General features: G+C 39.3%; 1 protein-coding gene across 3 annotated transcripts in view; it reads left to right on the top strand.

The window, feature by feature from the left end:
* ntrk3b (neurotrophic tyrosine kinase, receptor, type 3b) overlaps nt 1-19,474 on the top strand; it is a 217,019-nt gene extending 197,545 nt beyond the window's left edge. For all 3 annotated transcript variants that reach the window (XM_026174796.2, XM_026174786.2, XM_026174770.2), the window contains 2 exons: nt 8,297-8,455; nt 15,337-19,474. In XM_026174796.2, coding sequence (XP_026030581.1) covers nt 8,297-8,455; nt 15,337-15,522 — 345 coding nt within the window. In that variant the 3' untranslated portion in view covers nt 15,523-19,474. The remainder of the gene's footprint in view (nt 1-8,296; nt 8,456-15,336) is intronic.
* Nucleotides 19,475-22,784: the final 3,310 nt, after the last annotated feature.

Here is a 22,784-nt window from a genome sequence, read left to right as displayed (position 1 = left end):
TTTCAGTCTGGTTACTTGAAAGCTGCAGTCAGACTGTAATGCTGTGCACCAATTCTTCTAGTTTAAATAGAGGGTTGGACTCATTTTATTAACACGGACATAGAGGTTCTTCTCAGATGATAATACGTAAAGGCTTACTTTCTTTTTACTTTTTCAACAGTTCTTATTAAAATTATCCAGGATTTTTACCTTCAGTGTTTTCATTTAGCAAAGTTTGCGTTGTTTCTCATTTCTGTGAGCGCTGTGGGAAGTGGTGCTTGTGTGAAATGTGATTATGTACTCATGATTTTATATTTTCATTGTAAGTGTGGAAGATTAGGAAACTTAAACTTAAGTGATTTTATCTAGAGTGCTGAGGTGGGGAAGACTGGAGGCAGGACAGTTGAAGGGGGTGGTACAATGGGCGGGACACCGAACCCATAAGATTTTGTTGACTTCCGGTTGTGAGCCAGACCTCGCTAGACGTAGCGGAAGTAGGCTAGTTAGCTAGGTCTCCGGATGCATCTGTATTTTATTGTGAAGTGCAAAGAAAGACGTCTGATTTTGGAAATAAAAGTCTCCGCCCGATCGCTACCATCAAAAAGAATCCGTGAAGTCAACGTACTTAAACAGCGCAAAACTGTCTAAATGTAAAGCTGATAATTAACAAGGATCAAAAATATGTGTCCGGTAAACCTTGCTTGGGTAAATAAGGAGAACAAAAATCCATATCTTACACTTAGTATTTCTTAGGAAAATTGAAATGATTTTAGAGACACTGACTCATGGATATGGACTATGGGATATCGAACACTGTTACAATCTAATGACTCATTTTCAAGGACTTGTTCTTAGTGTCTCTGCCAGAAAGCCCGTGCTTACCTGCACTGCCTTTCTTTGAAGAAAAATGGTCACCAGGTTTCTCTTATTTTTCAAGGATCAAAGAAACGCTCCTCTGCTGCATTATTTATCAAGCACAAGCTCCGCAAAATTGTGTGCAGCTTGGTGCTAATGAGTACACAGGCCATATTTATTATTTCTGCATGGAGGGATGAAAAAAGTCTGTTCTACCATTCCCCTTAGGTTTCTTTTGTTTTGTTCTTGTCTCTTTGCCTAGAACACAGCTGTCTTATATGATGACTGCCGTATGGAGTAATAAATTTAGAAAATGTTTTTGCTTTCTTGTTGCGACGTAAATGGAGAGATTGATGGCACTCTTATACCTCTATGGGATATTTAAAGATAAAGCCAGCATCTGGTTAGCGTAACCTGACACAAAGATTGGAAATCATTAAAAAAAAAACAAATATTTGTTTCTTTTTTCAGTCCAAACAAGTTCCAAGCTATTTTTTAAAAATACTGTATGAGCCATTTTTCAATCTAAGAGATGTTTGCATGGAGTACAATCAGCAACTGTAGAGGGACTTTGGCAGTGACCCTGTGGACTAATGTCAAAGGGGTCCTTGTCCTGTTAGGATGAATCAGGATGTGCAGAGCCACAAACATGTCAGGCTCTCATATTGTTTTGTACCATCACTTTATCATCAATACTGCTTCTTTTATTATACAATTATATTGTAAATCGTATAATCTTGACACTGATCACTGGTTTGCACTTTACATTTAACCCACTGTATTTGTTCTATTGAAGTGTCCAGACATTTCCAAACCCAGCTGTATCTAAATAATTCATATTCAAGATGCAGTTCAAAGTCAGCAACAACAATGAGGCCCTACCTTTCTCCTCATTGCAGTATCAGCCTGGCGAGCTAGATACAGAAAATAAAGTACAATTGCATGATAGCTATAGTGAAGTGTGTGTGTGTGTGTGTGTGTGTGTGTGTGTGTGCGCGCGCACGCGCCTGTTTAAAGAAATAAATACCTTCAGAAAGTTTCACCACCCACTGGCGTGCAGTGGCCAGAGTAGATACCACTTTATCTCCACTTGGCAGCAGCGCAGCAGGTAGAAACCTAATGGACATCATAGCCTCTAAAAGTGAACTTGTGTTCGTTGCTGTTTGAGCTGGGAGAGCAGAGATAGCAACACGGTTAAAGCAGGGAGAGAGAGTGTCTCAAGATGGTTATCGGGGCCCTTTAAGATGTCTGGGGCCTCCTAGGGCTCCCTACAGGCCACGGTGCGCCCATCGAAGAGCCCGACTGGGCCAGTAATCTATCCCCCTGCCATGCTGCTGTGCTCTCCACGCCGTTAATCCAATCACTCCCCTGCTACGGTGGGACAGGCAGAGCACTAATCCAGTTTACACAGCAACAAAAAAAGCCCCAGACTCATTCCTCACTCCCCGCAGAGCATTGCCAGCTTCTTGATGTGACATTGAGTGAGAAAGATGAGGATAATTACAGGGGCAATTATTTTATTTTTATTATGTGTTCAGCTTTTTTTTTTTCCTTTTCCCCCATGTTCCAAGCTAATTACCATGGCCTTGTCACAAAAACCCAAGGTGATGGCATGCAATCATTTGGGAAGCAGCGAGTCAGCCACTTTTAATGCCCCTCGCCACGGCGGCTCCGGTTAAATCATTAGTATGCATCTGATGAGGCTGGGCCTTGCATGCAGTGGGCAGGGAGGACCTCAGATAAGTCATTTAGACTAACGGGAACTTAATTAATTTTGTTTAATCTTTATAAAGCTCCACAGAGGGACAGATTGGTATACAGCCCCTCGCCAACTTCTTCACCTCACACTCGGCCCACCTAGCTTACCTCGACCCAGAGGTTTTGCATAATAGGGGCGACTGGTCTCTGCATCAATATTGGCTTAATGTTGTGTACAATGTTAAACTGTGCCATGTGTAATGAGACCAGGTAGAGTCTAAGTCTGTGTTCATTTGGCCCTTAGCTTGAAGTGAAACCCTAAAGAATGAGTTTAAGGGTGTGTGGAAGAGAGAACTACTGCCAGTGGCATTGTCAATAAGTGTGTTAATTCAGGATGTGGAGAAAGGGCACCTTATTTGGAACGCTTCATGAATTTATGTTTATCTTAATTACTGTTTTATCTGTCCTACCACTGAAGGAAGGAAAAACAGCAGCTTTGATTATCTTCCAAGGTGGTGACGGATCATAATTGTTTAGGCAGGGAGATGGCGGAGCAAGCCTCAAGAAATTAAGAGGTAAAGGATGCATCTGTGTAACACCTCAGATGCCCTTGAGCAACTTATAGAGAAGCACAACCGGGGTTCTATAGGATTCAGGAGAATGATACATTGATTCTTTGTACTTTACAACTCGACAGTGAGACACGGTCGAGCACAGCACTTAACCCCTGGCGGGTTCAGTGAAAGACTGTGGTTGTACTGGGCTGCTCTGAGGTATAAACATGTGTCAATGTAAAGCAGGAGAATGGAGGTAAAACTCTGCAAATCCTCCTGATAAAAAGAGGCAAAAGTTTTTAAAGCATAAAGCTCTGAATAGTAGAAAGACTTAACATCGCTACACTTGACAGAAATGCAAATGTCTGTCATAACAAATAGAAATTCAAAATCCACATTATCTGTGAAGTATACGTTTAGCGATCTATGTTTCCAAACTGCTTTTGGAGACTGTTTTTATATATTTCAGCCATTATGTTGAAATGATTCATACTTAATTATTATTATTACATTTTTGTGAGAAAATGTGACAGTGGCCATTTTGATGAGTAAATCTTACAGGATACAACACATATATTAAGCATCTCCCATCCATATGGAAGTGAATGGATTTGAAGAATAATGAAAGTGTGTTCAGTAAAGAAGAAACGTCCTCCAGTGTCCTCCAGTTTGACATGCTGGAGGTTAATGGAGTGTGATTCTGATTCTCAGTCAGCATATAGGTGTTGGTAAAGAATAGTGTCTCTATTGGTCTTGTTGACCTGCAGGCCCTGTGTACAAATATTGATTTGTATTCAGTCCGAGAAAAGCATACAACTTTGGGATAACACTTTCAGGTAAACACTCTGCACACCAGATATCGACTTAGTCAAGACACCTGAGACAAGGAGCTACAATCAGGAGTTCAATAAACGAGGACACAAAAACACCTTGGGGTTCTTCTTTCTTGTATGATGATAGGTTACCATTGTATATCTCATAACAAGGCTTACAAACCATTCACCAGGTAGTTCTACTAGGCACCTTCATGAGTTGTTTTTTTTTCCACTGAACATTTTGGTTCACTTGTGTGTACAAAATTGTATGTGTGACTTTCAGTCATCAAAATTAACCTTTTCAAAAAAGGTTGTGTTTCTCTTTTAAATGTTAGTCTCACTTACAGGTTCAAATTTAGCCAATTAAAATATCTAACAACTTTTAAAAATGGAACTTGACACCTTTTTATCACTAAAATTAAACAGCTTGAACCCAACAAGTCATTTCTGAGTCATAACTATTTTCAACCTACTATCTGCCTGGTATAGCTGAACTTAGGGAAAATGCTAATGTTGGCTTGTTAATACAGGATGACTCATTTAGAGCATGAAATATACATGAGCGACCTGTGGCTTTTTTGAAAAGCTTAGTTAATATGTTCTAAAAGCTACCATTTGAGTAGTGCTACAGTCACACTTGAAGATTGTGCGGTAAGCATGATATCTTGTTGCCTTTGAAATGGTTCTTTCTGTCTGTGACCACTCACAGTCAGCTGCCATCTTCAAAGTGACTTTGGTGCGTGAAGGCCGAGATAACACGAGACCAGTCAGTCTGCTGTTAGGTTGTGATTGAATGGAGTCAAGTTTGCAATTATACAAAATCGGTTTGTGATAATACGGTCATTAACTGTGACAAATCAGCAGAAATAGAGCACTTAAAACTGAAATTCATAAATTCAATTCCACAAATAATGACGCAGTTGCTGTCAGTTGCAATTTAGCTTCAAAATTACATAAAGCTCACATAAATGCTCAGTAACCTTGTTGTTATGTACGAATATAACCAGAATACAACCAGTTGTCCCTCTACTGCAAAGAGATGCGTCTCAAACGAGTCCACTCTCATTCTGTCTGGGTTTATAGATTATTTTTATAAATGCATTAAACAGTCTTACAAATAATTATAAATAGTAATGGACGGTAACATATATAAAAATACAAAATGTTATAAATTGATAGCTTTTATGTAAAAATTAGAGACTGTTCATTTCTTTGTAAGTGGGCAAGTGGTGAATGGTGCAAATGTATAAATGTTTTCTTTATGTATCTAATTCAGTCTAAACATAGAATTAAGCTGTTAATTCTCTAAAGTGATTTACATCTCTCCTTTATTAGACTATGGATGGTAATATCTAATATTTACATTTATACAGTTTAAAGTTACCTAGTTCTACAGTGCAGGCCTCATATTAGATGCAGTACCAAGAATGCATCCAGCATTAAAATTATTAATTAGAATTAAAATGTTGATTTTTTTTTTTTACCGTGTGCTAAATCCAAGGATTAACGGTTTTCTGCATCATATTATCTCAAATTATTCCAACCTCTTAGCCAGGTTTGTGTTCCTGGTTATATTTTTTTTAACTGTTGTATGTTTCTGTTTATAGATTTTTTTTCACGATTTAATCACTGTTAGCTGATAACAGCTCTGATGGGAGGTGGTGGCACTCATAGTGGAAGAGTCATAGGGCACATGAAACGTACTTTTTTGATTGACTGCACACACAGCCTGAAGCAGAGAGCCCAGCTCAACACAGAAACCTGAAACATGTGAACTAGCTAGCAATGCTAGCAAGCCCAGTTAATGAGGTGTGATTGCCATCCAGCCCAAGCAAAGATATGATTATACTTACCAAAACTGAAGCAAAAGCTTCTTGGATGCGCTGCACTTCACAGCAAGACAGGTAATTCTATTAAAAGGGACCAACACCACATTCCTGGTCCATTTTTTGAGGCGAGCTTCATTTTTCAACCCTGGAGGTTGCTGCTTGATCTGCACTATATGCCTGTAAGGGCAGCCAGTGTTGTCATTGATACTTTTGGGTATATTTTCTGAGACTGTGTCGTATAGTTTCCAAGACTGTCTTGTGTAGTTTTACAAAAGACTAATTTGAAAGTAGCTAATAGTCAGTAGTGAAAGAGCTAACACATAAACTTGGTGCATTTAATAGATATTCGAGAAGGTTGCAGATGAAGGACATATAGAGGAAAACAAACAGAGGCCTCTAACTCGGCAACTCAATTTGATGAAGTGTACAAACTAAAGGACGCTCTGAATAAATGCCCAGGAAGGAGTAGACTTTTGGCAAACTGACAAATCTTATGTCTCTTTGAAAACATCCACCAAGATTCATCTGCTACGTCAAGCTGACACACGGAGATTGTGTTTGACTTTCAAAGGAAATGTGCAATGAGCGCGCTACGGAACTAGGAGGTAATTAGTAAGACTTGAGCTGAGTGTTTTTTTCTCGATACTTAAAATGCCACGCAGCACTCACAGCTGAAGGCACACAGATGTTGGAGCTGGTAAATGGAGTTGGGAAAAGAGCTTATTATGATTAAATGAATCTGATTGTGTTGTAACCCAGAGGTACAGATAGGAGGAACCATATGAGGGTGAATGCAGCTACAAGCTAAGAGGTTTTCCTAATGATGATTTCAGAGCCTATGGCACGTCTGACTGTGGATTTTATTTTGTCCTAAGCACAGAAAATGAGCCCAAAAGAGTAGTTGACTGGCTAGCTTGCTGGCCTACTTGCTGGCCTGCTTGCTTGCTGGATGGATGGATGGATGGATGGATGGATAGATCAGTGAATGCATGGATGGATGGGTGGTTTTGATGATGGACAGATGATAGATGTGTGTCTGATATGCTGCAGGAGTGCTTTCACTGACTTAGAGATAAAAACCTCAAAGAGGCTTAGAATCCATCGTATTTTATCTCAACGGAACTGTCAAGATAAAAACAGCAAAGGCCAAAAACTGAACCAGATAATACAAATAAATGACAGCAGGAAGTGATAGGGCAACAGAATGCTTAGAATTAGTATTGTAAGTAGTCATTTGTATTAGAATGTTACAAATGAATGGTGATTAAGTAGTATTAGGACATAAACTAGAACTATGTAGACTGCTGTCTGCTTAGTTCTATATGGCAACAAACACACTAAGTGTCTATTAAAGGCTATTAGATGTTTACTCTTGGGAGTTAATTAGTAATCATAATCCTACTATCTTAAACCTTTGTTTGGAAATGTTGAGAGTAACCTTTATCTCAGTAAAAAGTAAAGAAAAACATGTACTCATCATCCAAATATATTTGTGCAGCTTTCACCACATTTGTTGTCTCATGAAATCAGCACATGGCCTGAGTATTGAACTTTAATCATGTGTTGACATGTATGTGGTTATGACAGCTATTTAAGCGCTTTAAGCTATTTTCTGATTGCCAGTAAACTTTTCTGGCAATCAGAAAATAGCACTAAAAATTTCTCCTGCAAAGGTCAGACCACCTGCATGTTTAAAACAAAAATCTGTTTCTAATACACTTAAAGCGTTCACTGTAATCACCGTAAGTGATACTGCACTCATATTCTGAGCTGAAACTTGCAATACTTTGCAGCTCATTCCCACATCGGTCTTATTCAACCCGACACGGCCATGATTAAAACACAGTCACTGACACGAATGGGAAATAGATCTTAAAACAATGCCTGCTAATGGAAGCTGATGATTAATGGGTGATTGTCTAATCGATTAATATCCACCCTGAAAGGAGTTACAGCACGGGGAGACTTCATTTCATGTGCTGCTGGTTTACAGACACCAAACTGCTTCAAGCTGATATGTGCTATTCTTCAACTGTCCCTGCCGTGTGCAGATCTTAGAAACGCATGTTTGCATGCCGCTATGTTGAATTTAATCACATTCCTTAGAAGCCACATGAACGTCTTTACCATGATGGCGCATAAGTGTGTATTCAGCAGCTCTCTTATCCCCTTGGTTGATTTATTTAAAAACTGATTAAATTCCACATTCAGCTCCATGCTGTGAGACTTTGATCCTCTGCTTAATGCCTGTACCTCTGCAGAGAAAGGATTGCTGTTTTACTTAAGAACAAAGGGGCCATTTTATACGATAACCTAAAGTATTTCTGTTGCTTCAATGCATACAGAACTGTCAGCATTTTTCTATATTGCATCAGTGTCAACATTCAGCAGTGCAGCTGGCATTCATGAAATGTTAAGCCCAGAGTATCAGTTACATGTATGGACAGTTAATCCCCAGACACCAGGGAGTTGTGTTGATGACTGAGTCTTCTTATCTCTGTCTTAGCTGCAACATTTCTGTTTGCAATAAAGATCTCCTCTCCCCGCTCCTCTACTCTCCTCTCAGGTTGGAGGACACACCATGCTACCTATTCGCTGGATGCCCCCAGAGAGCATCATGTACAGGAAGTTCTCCACGGAAAGCGATGTCTGGAGCTTTGGAGTCATTCTGTGGGAGATCTTTACCTATGGGAAGCAGCCTTGGTTTCAGCTGGGTAACAACGAGGTAAAAAGCGCCTGAAGCACGATAGATAAACCTTCACAAGATATAGCACACACACATATTATCAAAGGCTGAATTGCAGAATCTCATGCACACACTGGAAATTATAGCTCCAGGTCATCTAGTGGTAAATGTGAAAGTCTACTTTTCCATTTCCAAACATCAAGTAGGGCAGCTTATTGCAAAGCACATCAAAATCTTTCCCCTTATGTCGTCAGCGAGGGGGAAAGGCTGAAATCCCGAGCTTGCTAATAGCAGATTTAAATGACCACTGCTATTCTGGATCTTAATCTACTGCCTCGTGTTGTTTCTTCACTCTTTGGTGAGGTGATAAATTGATGCCCATGCCCACATTACATAACGCCCGTGAGCGGTCTGTTTTTTCATTGAAGTCTTTGCTTTAAATCAATAAAATTCAATTAGGATTACGCTTGTAGGGTAAGCCCAGGCATTACAATAGAATGGAAATATCAATAGAAGTGTCAATGTGCTTTTGGGCTTTATACAAATGTGATATTTTCATATTTTTCTGCATCTTGCGCAGAAGAAGTTTTTAGGCATGCTAAATGAAACACTCGGCTGATTAAACTGTGATGAGATGAGTGCTTTATTATATCACAGCCAAAGAAGGTAAATTGTTTTCCAAATGTAATTTTGTACGTACAGATAGTACAGATGAAATTCTTGTACTTGTTATTCACTTATTCACATGCCTATTATTCAGTTGTTGTCATTGTTTAAGTCGTTGAAAAATTACTGCAATAATTATAAATGAGCATTAGTGACTCAGTGACAGTGGGTACTGTAGGAACATGTTTCAAACAGGCATCACACTTCTGGGCTCCACTGGCTCCACTATCATCCTCTACGGAGCTACACCGACCAGCTTATCTGCTTTTTTTTGTTTGATTGGTTGGTTTTTTGGTATCTCTAAATACAGCAAAGAGTAATATATGTACTCTATACAGAGAAATACATTCTTTAGCAGAGAGTGTGATGCATTTTCTGTGGCAGACATGTCTCAAACATTTATTCTGCTTAGTGCCCGTTAACCAAGACCCCTGTTTTAGTTTTATATGTGATAGCAAAATGGAATAGCAGGTTACCCCATGGTGTCATGGTCTGTGTGCAGGCAGGCAGGAAAAAGACCTGATATGCAGACTCACAGAGGCAGAACTCAGACTCAAAAACCACAGCTTTATTGCTGGCAAACACAAAACAAAACCTAAACTGGGAGAGCTAGAAATGGGGCATGAAAACAGAACACACAGGCTAGTACTAGAGACGATGCGACAATGAACGGGAACACATGCAGACACTAAATACAGGTGGGGAACAGGGCAGAGAGCAAACACCTGGGAAACACGGCTGAAACTAATTACAAAGACGAGATTGGGAGGAAGCAAAATGGAATACGCTGACCTTCAAAGTAAAACAGGAAACAGACTGAGCACAGAACAAAACCTTAAAACTAGAATACAAAAAAAGAACTCAGAATACAAGAAGTCATATTCAAAGGAGAAATCATAGAATAACAACAATAATACACAAAACACTGGGTCATCGACCCAGGACCGTGACACATGGACCATTAAATAAATGTTGGTGCTTGAATTTAAGTAAAAGCTGTAAGAAATATTTAATGTTCTGGGTACCATGTTTGGTATGATCTCTCCAGTTAAAATAATGAATATAAAATTTTTCAAAGAAAGAAGTTGGAAGGAAGCAGAAAACTAATACAAACCACTCCAGAACAAGGTGTTCACACATTGTTTCTCACTTCTCCAAAATCTCTATCATGGAAGTTGTGAGTGTAAAGCAGGGGTAGGCAACCTTTCTTTTTTTTTTTCTTCTTTTTTTTTTTGCCTGTCCCGTTTGGCTCTTTTGCCATCAGAATTGTTGTCTAAAGGCAAAGAAAGATGCCCAACGGATTTACTTTACCAAACTGACCATCCCAGCCTTGCCGTAATGGTCCATTTGATTCACCTTTTATTGTTTATTTTATTTTCACTTACTGAATACGGGACAGACTTGACTGGGGGAAAGAAGGGGAGAAAGAAAGAGGGAAAGAGAAACAGCTGAGAAGAGGGACGGGGGAGAAGGGCAAAAAACAAAAACCAACAGAACGGGCAGAAAAAAAAAGCATATATCAATCACCTGGATCACCTGCTGAGAAAGAAAAAAGAAAACAAGCAGAACAGAACAAGAGTAATAGAATAAACAACATCACAATGATATATGGGAATATGACAGTAAATACTAAATGTTAAACATTATTGTGCAGCACATAAGATCAACAGAACACAGTGTGCTTTGAGGTAGGAGCCAAAAAGGGTGTAGTTTGTGGGTGTGATCACCCGTGTGTACACCTGTGAGCATGGACGCGCTTGTTTTTTGTTTTTTAAAAGGTTCCTTCATGTAATAATCTGCTAGAGGGTGTGGGGGGGCCACAGCCCCGTCCTCCAGGGCATGAAGCAGGTATGGAGGAGATCAAAACTCCAGACATCCAGAGGCCCCAGAACACAAGAGACCAAGGAAGACCAACAGAGGGGCAGCCGCGCCACTGTCCCAGAAAGAGCTGAGGAGAGTCCCAGATGAGGGCTCACTCAGCAGCCGTGGAGCAGAAGCCAGGGGGAGTTGCAGTGACGCGCCCGTGAGCTCCGCCGGCAGCCAGCCGTGCCTGAGTGACCGAGCCCCAGGCCGAGAGGCCGGGGGCACCCCACCTCCGAAGTGGCCCGAGCGAGCCCCAGGCTCCAGGCCCCGATAAGCGGCCGCCAAGGAGTGAGCCGGTGTGTACCTGGACGCCCATCCCCGGACACAAAGAACCACCAACGCACCGATGTCTGAGGGGGTCCGCCACTGGCAGGGGAAGTGGTGGTAGGGGGAGATAGGCCTCCAAACCTTGGAGGGCCTGAGATGTCCCCAGAGAGGTGGCGCCTGACACCCAACCTGACATATAGACACAGAAATACAGGCACACACAGATACAAACATCCATTCCCACCCTCATGCTCTCATATGCACTTACTCCACACTCAACCAACGTGGAGACAGACATAAAGAGACGCTGTACACACGATCACACTCCCCAAGGTAGGCAACCTTTCTGATGGCGAGTGCCATGTAAAATTTCCTCAGAGGTCAGTGTGCCATATGTTTGCATTAGCAATAAATTTAATAACGCTCTATATTAACAGTTACACACTATATAGAACCACTTTATAGAATTATATTTGTTTGCAGATGTTGGCAGCTATCAGCGAATAGTTATCAGCTATTTTGAACCAAAAAAAGACACTTTTTATCCATAACAAGAACTCCATAACAGCAAATGGACTGTACAACAGAAAATACAAATGCTATTTATGGTCTCCTCACAAGAATGATAAGAAAAATAAACTAAGCCAATATGGCACGTCTGTTAATACAGAGACACACGAAAATAAACTCCACCTAAACTTGGTTTATATCTGACCCAGATAGACTGCAGGTCATAACTTCTTACCTGAAGTTCAGTTCACCTGACGCTCGGACCGGCGGCCGCCTCGGGTCTCTCCTCGTCCTGCCTCCGATCTCCCTCATCCACGTGCTGGCCTCCATCACTTGTTCATTTTACTGAATCTGTGGAAGCTCCGCGATGCCACCACCAAACAACTGAGTTATTTTTACACACCGGCCAACATCTGGCCAATCCAACACCTTTCATTGTTTATACCGTTACAAAAAATAAATAAATAAATAAATAATCGGGCCACCAAGCAAATGCCCGGTATGCCCGATGGCCAGTCCAGCTATGGCTGTGCCATCAGTTAACCCTTGGCACGTGTGCCTAGTGTAAAGTTATCGTGACCCACAGTAGATACATTATTGGAAAATAAACCATAATTCTCATTTAATCTGCTATGCAGAAAGCAAAAGGTGAAAACTACACTGCGTGCTAAATTGATGGTCAAGGATATTATAGCCAACCTGCTCTGTTTCATGCAGCCCCTCTTGCCTTGGCCTATTAGCAGCAGCTGATCCCAGTCCAGCCTTATTACATCTGCCCTCACGCTGCTGCTTATCTGTCCTCTCAAGTTGCTTATCATGTGAGGGGGTTGGAGTTATGCTTTGTACTGCGATCAGAGGACCCCAACTGTGATCATAGAACTAGGGTGACTAATCACACCCTTGTTTTCACTTTCACTTGTCTATTAGTACATGTTATCATATTTGCAAGTATATGATGTATGTACGAAGGACGCGTGCTACAATCTGAATCTCAGATGGGAAGTGAGACTACTCTAGGCTCTAATTGAGTCCAAGTACTAAGTCAAGGAAAAATAAAGGTTGTAAATCACCAAAGCCCTGCAGAATACATATTATCTATATTATCTAGCTTCACTCACCTGAACTGTAACAATAAGTGGTCACACAAAAGTAGGCGTCAGCATAATAAGTCACATGAAAGGGTGCAAATAACCAACCAGAAACACTGACAGGTCTACGTACAACAGAGCAGCTGACTTGACAAACAAAGATAAAACTATACTATGGGAAGAGTTTAAACACTTAATACAGGCTGAAAACAACACAGCTGCTACAGCCAAAGCAGCAGATTGTGAATGTGTGTGGTCAGTAAGACTGGAGAAGACCTGATATATTAATAAAGTCTCGCTTATTTGAAGCCAGAGAGGGAAGCTGAGAAAAATGCTGACTGTGTAAGTTAACAGATTTATCGATATCACAGCTCTATCATTACGACGCAGAGGAACCTGATGGATTACAATTGTTATTCCATTAAATGAATGTAGCCCCCATGATGTTTAATAACATCAAACACGAGCTTAGTCTCTGTGCAAATTTAATAATAATAACTTTATGTGCATAGCGCTTTTAAAGCACACTTTTACAAAGTGCTTTATTTGAAATAAAAGCCGACACATGCAGACACATAGTTAAACATATGGTCTCAGTGTCATCACAGTATATACTTGCATGCATTTATGTAAACTGTGGCCCAAATTAGTGGGCAAAATCCTTTTTTTCAGCAGATTTAGGCGACCTAATACGCTGAGGAGGACTGTTCCAAAGTTTAAGTGGTTGTGGTTTTAAAATAGTTTGGATCAATAAAACGATCCTCATTTTTCTTTATCATTAACAACAAAAAACAGGGGGGAAAAATAAAATCCAAATGCTAATAAAAAGGATAAGATAGACGGAGGGAAAAGGAGGGAAAGGAACAAAATCAGAAATTAAAACCAAGAGACTAAACATGAGAAAACTAAATAAAAGAGGAAGTAAAACAACAGAGAGACAAAACAGACTGAGGGTGTACTCACACTAAGCATGGTTGCCTCGTACCAACACCAAGTGTGTTTGTCCCATCTTCCCACAGCCTCGCTGTCCTGTGCTCAAACTGCTCTTTACATGCAGACCCAAGTACACTTCACTTTGTTTCAACATCTCAACTTCGCTTCAGAGAGCACAATGAGCTTCATGATTTTATGCATTTTGTAGCTTAATTGGAAGCGGTGACACACTGGCCTCTCACATGCGTTACAGATTTGCTATTTACATAACACAGTGATTTTTACAGGGCCAGTCACTGTCACTGAGGAAGCATTCGAACACACTACTTGTGTACCGTGCTTGGGTCTAACTGAGCAAGGCTCATGTCTTCAGTTGGACCAGAGCACAGTTCACTTGACTGCAGCCGTGCACACACCAATCACATTACTGTTAGAAGTAGAACTGGTTTTGGGGATTAAACACGTTTACAGTGCGCCATAAAACTAAACATAACTGAGAGAAAAGAGAAAACCAGGAACGCAAAGAAAAAAAACTGTACCAACAAACAAATTAAGGACCCCAAAAACATGACATTCCCCCACCCCCTGCAGTGGCGCTATGCACCACAGTTAGAGAAGCACTGGGTGGATTTTCCAAAGCTACTGCTTGATTGTAGCGCTTGCGATTGTGGAATTATGCATAAAGGCTCCAGTCAGTCTTAAAGGTAGCCCATCCGCATTTTAGAGACTCCTATCATCTGGGGATGAGACATGACAGACGGAATATAACAGAAAGTAAACAAACGGTAGAACAATAGATCAAGTGTGTCCCTCCTGTTTTGTTCTAATAACGTGTACTGCTGTCTTGAGTAAAGTAAAGTCACATTTATTTAAACACAGATCAAGTTTGTCAGACGTTCCTTCCAGAAAATTAGGCTTTAGATATCAGTAGATTATCAAATGCTTTGTTCTGACACTGTTGTTATGCTGCAGACTTGCAAGAGCGTGAAATTGCATGACACCATAATATGCCTTATGGGGAAAGTTTCTGTTTTCCCTCTTCAGCTGTGTTGTTAATTTCTACGCCTTGAAAAGTGAAAACTTAAAAAAAGATGTTTGAGATAGTTTTGATTAGTACACAAGTGTGAAGTGTAAATAATGTTAAGAAATCACAGTTTTTCCATAACATGACCCCCCCCCTCCCCCAATTGTTTCACACAAATAGATTGCTATCCATTCTTTTAAAGTACAGTGCCCTGGAAAATGAAGCCAAATTATCACGACAGCAGTGAGTCATCTGGCTAATTAGTGCGCAAGCACAATAGAGAAAAGATCAATCAGCCTTTTAACAACATCTAAAACATCCCAGCCCCACCAAATAGTCAGTATTGTTAGTTTGTGCTGTGGGACAGAAAAAAAAGTCTTGTTTCCCTTTTATTATTGCCCAAATTTAGGATTGAATGTGTTCTGTTTATTTCTTTCATCTCAGTTTCATTAGTTCAAACCTCAAAGGACATTTCTGCTCAGTGTCACCGCTTTCTCATTATGAACAAACCAAAGCAATCAGTGAGTGAGAATCTCCTGTTTCACTCCACTGCCCTGTCTCCTCTGCAGGTCATTGAGTGCATAACCCAGGGTCGGGTTCTGGAGAGGCCACGGATTTGTCCTAAGGAGGTTTATGACATCATGCTAGGCTGCTGGCAGCGGGAACCACAGCAGCGACTGAACATTAAGGACATTCAGAAGGTCCTGTTCGCCATGGGAAAAGCCACGCCGGTCTACCTGGACATCCTGGGCTAGCAGCGGCCCGTGAGTGGCCTCGCCAGACGCAAAGATCGACAGAGACATACAGACAGAACGACCCACATGGATCCAGGAATAACCAAACCAACCTGCTTCACTGTCGAAAAAACACCTGCATTGTTTGGGAAGGACTTAAGTGCCTGCAACACTTTTGGATATAGTGGATAAAACGTATTCAAAAAAACACGCACTTTTACATTTTGTTTACTTGTGTATAAGATGTACAGGTTTGAAGAAGACTTTTTTTTTTTGGTTTTTCCTTGAAAAACTGCAAAAATACACAAAAATGGAGACCGAAAGGAAAGTGGACTGGCAGTAGGAAGGGGCCGCAATTTGATTATATTATGGAGAGAAGACATCAGAGTTCAAATCTATCCTAGGTTTGGTTTTATGAATATATATAGAAATATTACATATATTTTATATTTATTTCTTTTTGTCAAGGTGTTGAAGGGTCTCCCATGTGTGTTGCTAAGGGCTTGGCCCTGTCTGAAGACGCCACCGACAAACTATTGGCAGGGACTTGACGTTGGAAGCCTTACTTGCACTCTGATTGGCTGGCTCTGAGCTCATAAAGGGAGCTCTTTGGAATAACACTGGATGGTTGGAAAATAGCAGCGCTCTGTAGAGGACCTACCCAATCAGACAACTGACAAATCTATTTTAATTTAAAGATAATGTACATATTGTAAAATTCTATGTGTCAGAATTATGTTAACTTATTTTTTCCGATGTTACTTTGATTCCTTTTCTGACTGTGATCTGGGTGGCTAAAGTATAAAGCTATGGTATTTGTTTTCATCCTAATCCAGAGGAGATTTCCTTGGGAATTACTCGTGTCAGTGCTGGTTGTCTAATGTGGTGAAGGTGAATGCCAGTGAATACAATGCGAAAAGCCCACTGACACCGAATCAAAGAGACTTTGGCGAACGTGGGATGACTCAGAGCCATGGTTCAACATGACACTTTCCAAAGAGGTGATGAAACCTCGGATTCACGTTCCTTTTCATTTGCTTTTTATGGCAAGAATTATAAGTTGGTTAGTAATATCTCACGCCTCAGCCCTCAAATACACATACACACGCTTTGTCATATTCAAGCTTTTTGATGTAAAACTGCTTAAAAAAAACAGCGTTTTTGTAGCTTTGAGTGTATTCATCATTTGTGAGTCGCAGGGTTGTTGTCTTGAATTAAACAGCCTATTGTATGTGTTAAAGGAACTATTTGACATTTTGACCAATATGATTGCTTTCTTGCTGAGAGTTATAACAAATGCAGCTTTTATATCTTATTTTTTAATATGTGGCTACAGGTTTCAGCACATAGTCAGCTCAGCTTAGTAAAAAAAGCATCAGCTAGTTAAGCTTTTTTTTTTTTTAAACTTGTTGAAAAGCACATTGACATTTTAACTAACACGTATATTTATCCTGATAGAGCTTATATGTAGCTTTGTGAATTATAAGTAATGTTTTAACTGAAAAATAATTATATAAAAAGCTTTTTCTTTTAAATCGAATATTATTAATTCAGTTTCTGTTCTGCTCTGAATTTTATTGTTAGGCCTATTTCAGATTTTTTTTTATTCAATCATGAAATTGTAATGGAAAACCTGCCAAGTCATTTTTATGTCCCAATTTAAGCCGAATATACCCAAAACTGCTACTGATTTACGAAAAGGAAAAAACTGCTAGAGTGAGTAGCCAATAAGAAACAATTAAAACGGTGAACCCCAAACGTCAGACCACTCACACTCAGATTAAAATGTTAAAATCTTATGCATGATCACATCTCTGGTCATTACACAAGTAGAACATTCAACATTTCATTTCCATTTTCATGGATAACTTTTGATATTTGTTGAACGTTATTCTCCATAAACAGCTTCATTTTCAAAATTAAGTTCTTTCAACTAATAAGATATAAGAAGCATCCAGGATTAGAAAGAGGTCAGAAATGAAGAATAATAGCAAACCCAAGTTTTAAAAAAATCCTTAACAAATTCAAAAGAAAAACTTTAATAGAAAAATCAACTTGAGTTTGTAACCAATCCCTTAGATTAAAACCAGAAGGATTATTATTTGAGTTAGCCTATATAACAGCACTTTATCGGATAAGTTTATAGAGTAGGATTAAGTACTTTGTCCACATATAAACACCCTGGAAGCTGTTTTTCACAAACTCAATTCTCCTAAAATTGCCATTTAGAAAACACTTGTGGCCTCCAGTGTCTTTACGGTCGACACTTTGTGAATCCAGTGATTAGACCTATTTTTTATGCTTTTAACGATAAATTTAGTTGTTTAGCTTATTTACATATTAACATATTAAGTATGTTCAACATTCATGTTATAGCTGCAAAAACAGATTTTTTTAAAGAGTCAGTTAAAGCCATAGCTAGAGTTTTGATTGATAAACATCAGTACTTTTGAAGACTTTACAAACTTGAAAATGTAAGTAATAGCCATGCTGCTTTGCTAGTAAATTTCTGTAGACTGTAGCAATGTTCCTTACATTGTAACAAATTTTAAAATTTAAGCTCAAAAGGTTTTAACATATAATGTGTCAAAAAATGTGACACATTTCTCAAAAATACAGTTCGGTGGAATAAGCTAATTGGGTAAGCTACACTGGACATGGAGGGTTAGCTAGCTTTGGTTTCTTATGTCTTGATTGTGTTAAACTGAGGTTACTGGCCAACTTTCTTTCTCCCCACACTGAAGTGCATTTTCAGATGTTGGGAAGCTAATTTTGTTGCAAACAGCTATTCCCTATTTCCAGCGTTTGAGCCAGGCGAAACTCACAAGCTGTTGGTGCTAGCTATACATTGTCAATGCCGATATGAGAGCTGCATTGATCTTATCATCTAACGCTCAGCAAGAAAGCAAAATAGGATATTTTCCCCAATGTAGACCTCTTATTTTAAAGTATTATAGGTTGATGTCCTCAGGATCCTATCACTATACACGCTGTTAAAAGAAACACATTGCATTTATATTACTATTATCATGATTTCTCTTCCATCAGCTGCACAAGAATGATGTTGGCTGATTAGAAAAACACTCCTGTTACAATTACAGAGACGTGGCTGCAGCAGGCGGATACTTGTCTTAATTTTTGGGCTGTACACAAAAAATAATAACCACTGAAGTGGGTCAGCTAATTGTGTGGTATCATTGCAGTTTTTAAAAATAATTACAGTATTAACTTAAAGAGAAATATGAAGAGTTTTGTTCTAAAATCCAATTCGACTCAAAACCTACAACCAAATAGATATTACTTTTGAAAAATCTCATAATTAAGTGCTCAGTTGACAAAATGAGTTATTTCTTTCAGAGTGGATCCTGAAGCATTCTCACACACTGAATGATAAACCTCAGGCAACTATTTTATTTCATGTTGTATCTGGATATAGAGTGGTTTACAAAGGAGCTCTTCACATCTCTTCCTTATTATCTTGACATGAATTCTCACAGTATCACAATGTTGTCTCTGTTTCCCTTGGGACTGTGTAAATCATTAATGAGCATTTGGTTATTTCGAGTATTTTGTATGAAAGGCGAGATCCAGTCCATTGAGTTACCCAAAGCATTGAGTTTTTGTGTATTCTCTTGTGGTAAAGATAAACGCTTAAAGACATTATGACACAGACCGTGAGCGTTTGCAGGGTATTGTAATCCTTTCATGGTGAGTTGAATATTCTTTAAAAAGTCTTTTTTTTTTTCCTTGGATGAACTAACTGAACACTTTTTGAAGCAAAGTTGGCATATTACCATGTACACATGTTACAGAATATTAAAATGTGGTATAACATCTACAGTATATAAAATACTGGTATTCCATGATAGATCTTTGTATTAATGTGACTCTCTTAAGAAAATGTCTTCAAACAATCAGACGATCTCTTTTTCCATTTTGTCCTGTCTTATAAAGATGTGTGAATTTGACTAAATCTTGTCTTCATCTAAATCTCTCACAAAGCTGAACAGCATGGGTTCAGTGTGTGTCTGTGTTGTCTTCTCCTCTTCTATCCATTGTTGATGTGATAGAAGTGATAGAAATATGTCTTTTTCTCAGGTAGTTTGGTATTTCTAAAGGTACATAGTTTATATCCTTGGATACTACAGGATGAGTCCAAGGGGAAACCTATTCTTCTGAAAAATGAAGCCAATGCTGTTTATCTAAGGCCCACTGAGGCTTTTCCATAGACTCCCATTTTAAAATGTCCAACTTTACAACAGGAAAAAAAAACCCCACATGTTTACAGCCTGGTACAAAAATCAGTTTTTTATTTATTGAGTTTATTTTCCTTTTTGTGACAACTTAACAGGAGGTACATTTCATTTCATATATTTTATTTTGCGCTACAACATCGTAGGGATAACCAAAATTATTGCAACTGTGTGCAATGAACTTGGGAATTGATTGCCTTTGAAATAGTGGCTCCAAAGATAGGGACCAGGTCTGCAACCACTCGCAGTCAGTTGCTGTCAGAGCAACTCTGATGTGTCAAGAGGATAGTAAAAAGACAGAGTCAGTCTGTAATCAGTCAACTAGATTCCACTGAATAAAACCAGGCAATTACATACAATCTGACAATTAACTGACAAACTAGTAAAAATCACAAATTCTTTTCCCTTCTGTTGTAAACCAGTTTCAATCTACATACACAAACATTCATATTAAACAGTAATTCACATTAAAGACTTAGTGTACATTCAGCCAGATTGACATCGATTTGAAACAGGGACTCAGAAATACCTCCACAACATATTTGCTGCAGGACTGCAATTTCACTGCAAAATAACACAGGCCTTGGCAACCTTGCTTTTATATAGGAATATAATTAGAATCTAACCAGTTGACAACCTGACAGTTATTTGCAGACAAGTTGTGCTCATTGATCAGCTCTGATTGATTCCAGCATATTGGCAATCAGGTTTGTAAATTAGATGGCATTTATTTCAGTCACCTTAAATACTTGCAATCAGTTGCCAAATGAGAAAAGAAATTCAATGCAGTCACCAGGCAACCATCAGTTAGTTGCAAGGAGGTTGGCATCCTATTTTAACTCTGGTGTGACTGAGCATTTTATAATTATTTAATAATTAAACTTAATAATAATTTAATGATTTTCTCAATCAACGTGAACGTGATCAACATGAGCACAAACATTATGGATAGTAAGAAAATTTTCATCAAAATATGCACCAACAGAGCCAAACTTAAGTTTAAGCCTTAACTTATATTAAGGTTAGAGGTCACCATAGAGACCAGCCTGCAAGCATATTAATCCCTCAGCTTGGACGTTTTAACAGGGAGTCTATGAGGATTGACTAATTTGGGGGTTAGCTTAGTTTTTCTGCTGATTGCTCTAAATGAACCTGGTTACGTGGTTAATGTGATGGGTTATTAAGAGCATGGCTGCTTTGAGTGACAAGTAGGTCCTAACACCAACACTAGCTGTCTGCTAAGCTTTACCTTCACTAATTCCAGTCACTGAATTAGACCTCTCAACATTTGGTATGTTTGTTAAGATAAGATAAGATAACCTTTATTAGTCCCACACGTGGGAAATTTGTTTTGTCACAGCAGGAAGTGGACAGTGCAAAAGTTATGAGGCAAAAATTAGAATACAATAAGAATAAATACAGTACACAACTGTACAGAATAGAATAAAATACTATATACAGTAGAATACAATAAAATAAATATACAATAAGATAAAAATAGAATACAAATACAAATACTATATACAACTGAGTAAAAATACAACGATGACAGAAAGGATTATTGCACTTAGTATTATTGCATATGTATGGATGTGTGTGCTTGATCAGTTAAAGTCTTTATTATGGAGTCTGACAGCAGTGGGGAGGAAAGACCTGCGAAATCTCTCCGTCCCACACCGTGGGTGCCGCAGTCTCCCACTGAAGGAGCTGCTCAGTGCTGTCACAGTCTGCTGCATGGGGTGGGAGATGTTGTCCAACAGGGATGACAGCTTAGCCGCCGTTCTCCTGTCACTCACCACCTCCACTGGGTCCAGAGGGCATCCTAGAACAGAGCTGGCCCTTCGGATCACCCTGTTCAGTCTCTTCCTGTCCCCAGCAGAGATGCTGCCGCCCCAGCAGACCACACCATAAAAGATAGCAGAAGCCACAACAGAGTCATAGAAGGTCTTCAGGAGTGGGCCCTCCACTCCAAACGATGATACCCTGCAAACGATGTTGGTGACTTTTGGAATATTTTAATGCAATTATCTAGGATTACACTATTATTAATTATACTAACAGCCTCTCCAAGAATTCTGTGCTCTAGTTTTGGTGAGAAATGGGAATTCACAAAATGACACAAAGGTTGAAAATATGTAGACTTCATTGTCAATTCTAAAGCTGTGTTGGTTTACACAGTAACCAGTAAACCTATAAAATATCTTAGTGTAAGTACATACATATATATAGAGAGAGATAGATATAGATATAGATAGATACACACACACACACACACACACACACACACACACACACACACACACACACACACACACACTGGCTGTTTTCAAACTCAAAGTTTCAGTTTTAGGTATTATGCTGAAAAAGCCTTTACAGTCCAATTACTTCCTGATGTCAGTGGCATACAGACATCAGACATCAGCCGATCCTTGTATTTTCCATGGTGATGCTCTTGCAGCCTTCACTGCAGACACCTACAGCTTCTGCCTGCTGTGGAGTGTCTCTGACTTTAAAGAAGGGAATGAATGCATCTTTATCAAACTGAGATCAAGCAGCTGATATCAATGGAGTATAGTCCAGCTCTTCACCCTGAAGAACTCAAGTTGAAAAGATCTGGCTGATAGATGAAATGTCATGCAGTGAATTTTCAGCCATACATGCCCAAAGCCATAACACACACACACACACACACACACACACAAGCACGTTTAAAAGAAGCTGGTGGTGCGCTGGGCCATAAACTGCTTCTTTCTTTTCCTCCATTCATTTCAGCACTTTGCAAGATGTTGATCTTCACCGCTCTCTAGAAGTCTGAAAGTTTCTTTCTTTATTTGTGAGTTCTCAATTTATTGATGTTTATCAGAGTTTGCATCTTGTACTGAGTCCTTGGAGGTTCCACTCATGAAATCTTGACAGTTCACAGGGAAACATTTTTGCCAGTAACCTGGAGAGCTTTGATAGCTGGCTATTCACTTGTACAGGTTTTGGGGGGGTTTTTTCTCTTGAACATTTCAGATGATTTTGAACCTA

This window comes from Astatotilapia calliptera, chromosome 1, assembly GCF_964374335.1.
Source record: "Astatotilapia calliptera chromosome 1, fAstCal68.1, whole genome shotgun sequence".
Classification (NCBI taxonomy): Eukaryota; Metazoa; Chordata; class Actinopteri; order Cichliformes; family Cichlidae; genus Astatotilapia; species Astatotilapia calliptera.
The sequence above is the reverse complement of the archived record's forward strand: the minus strand, read 5'-3'. Positions and strand labels throughout refer to the sequence as shown.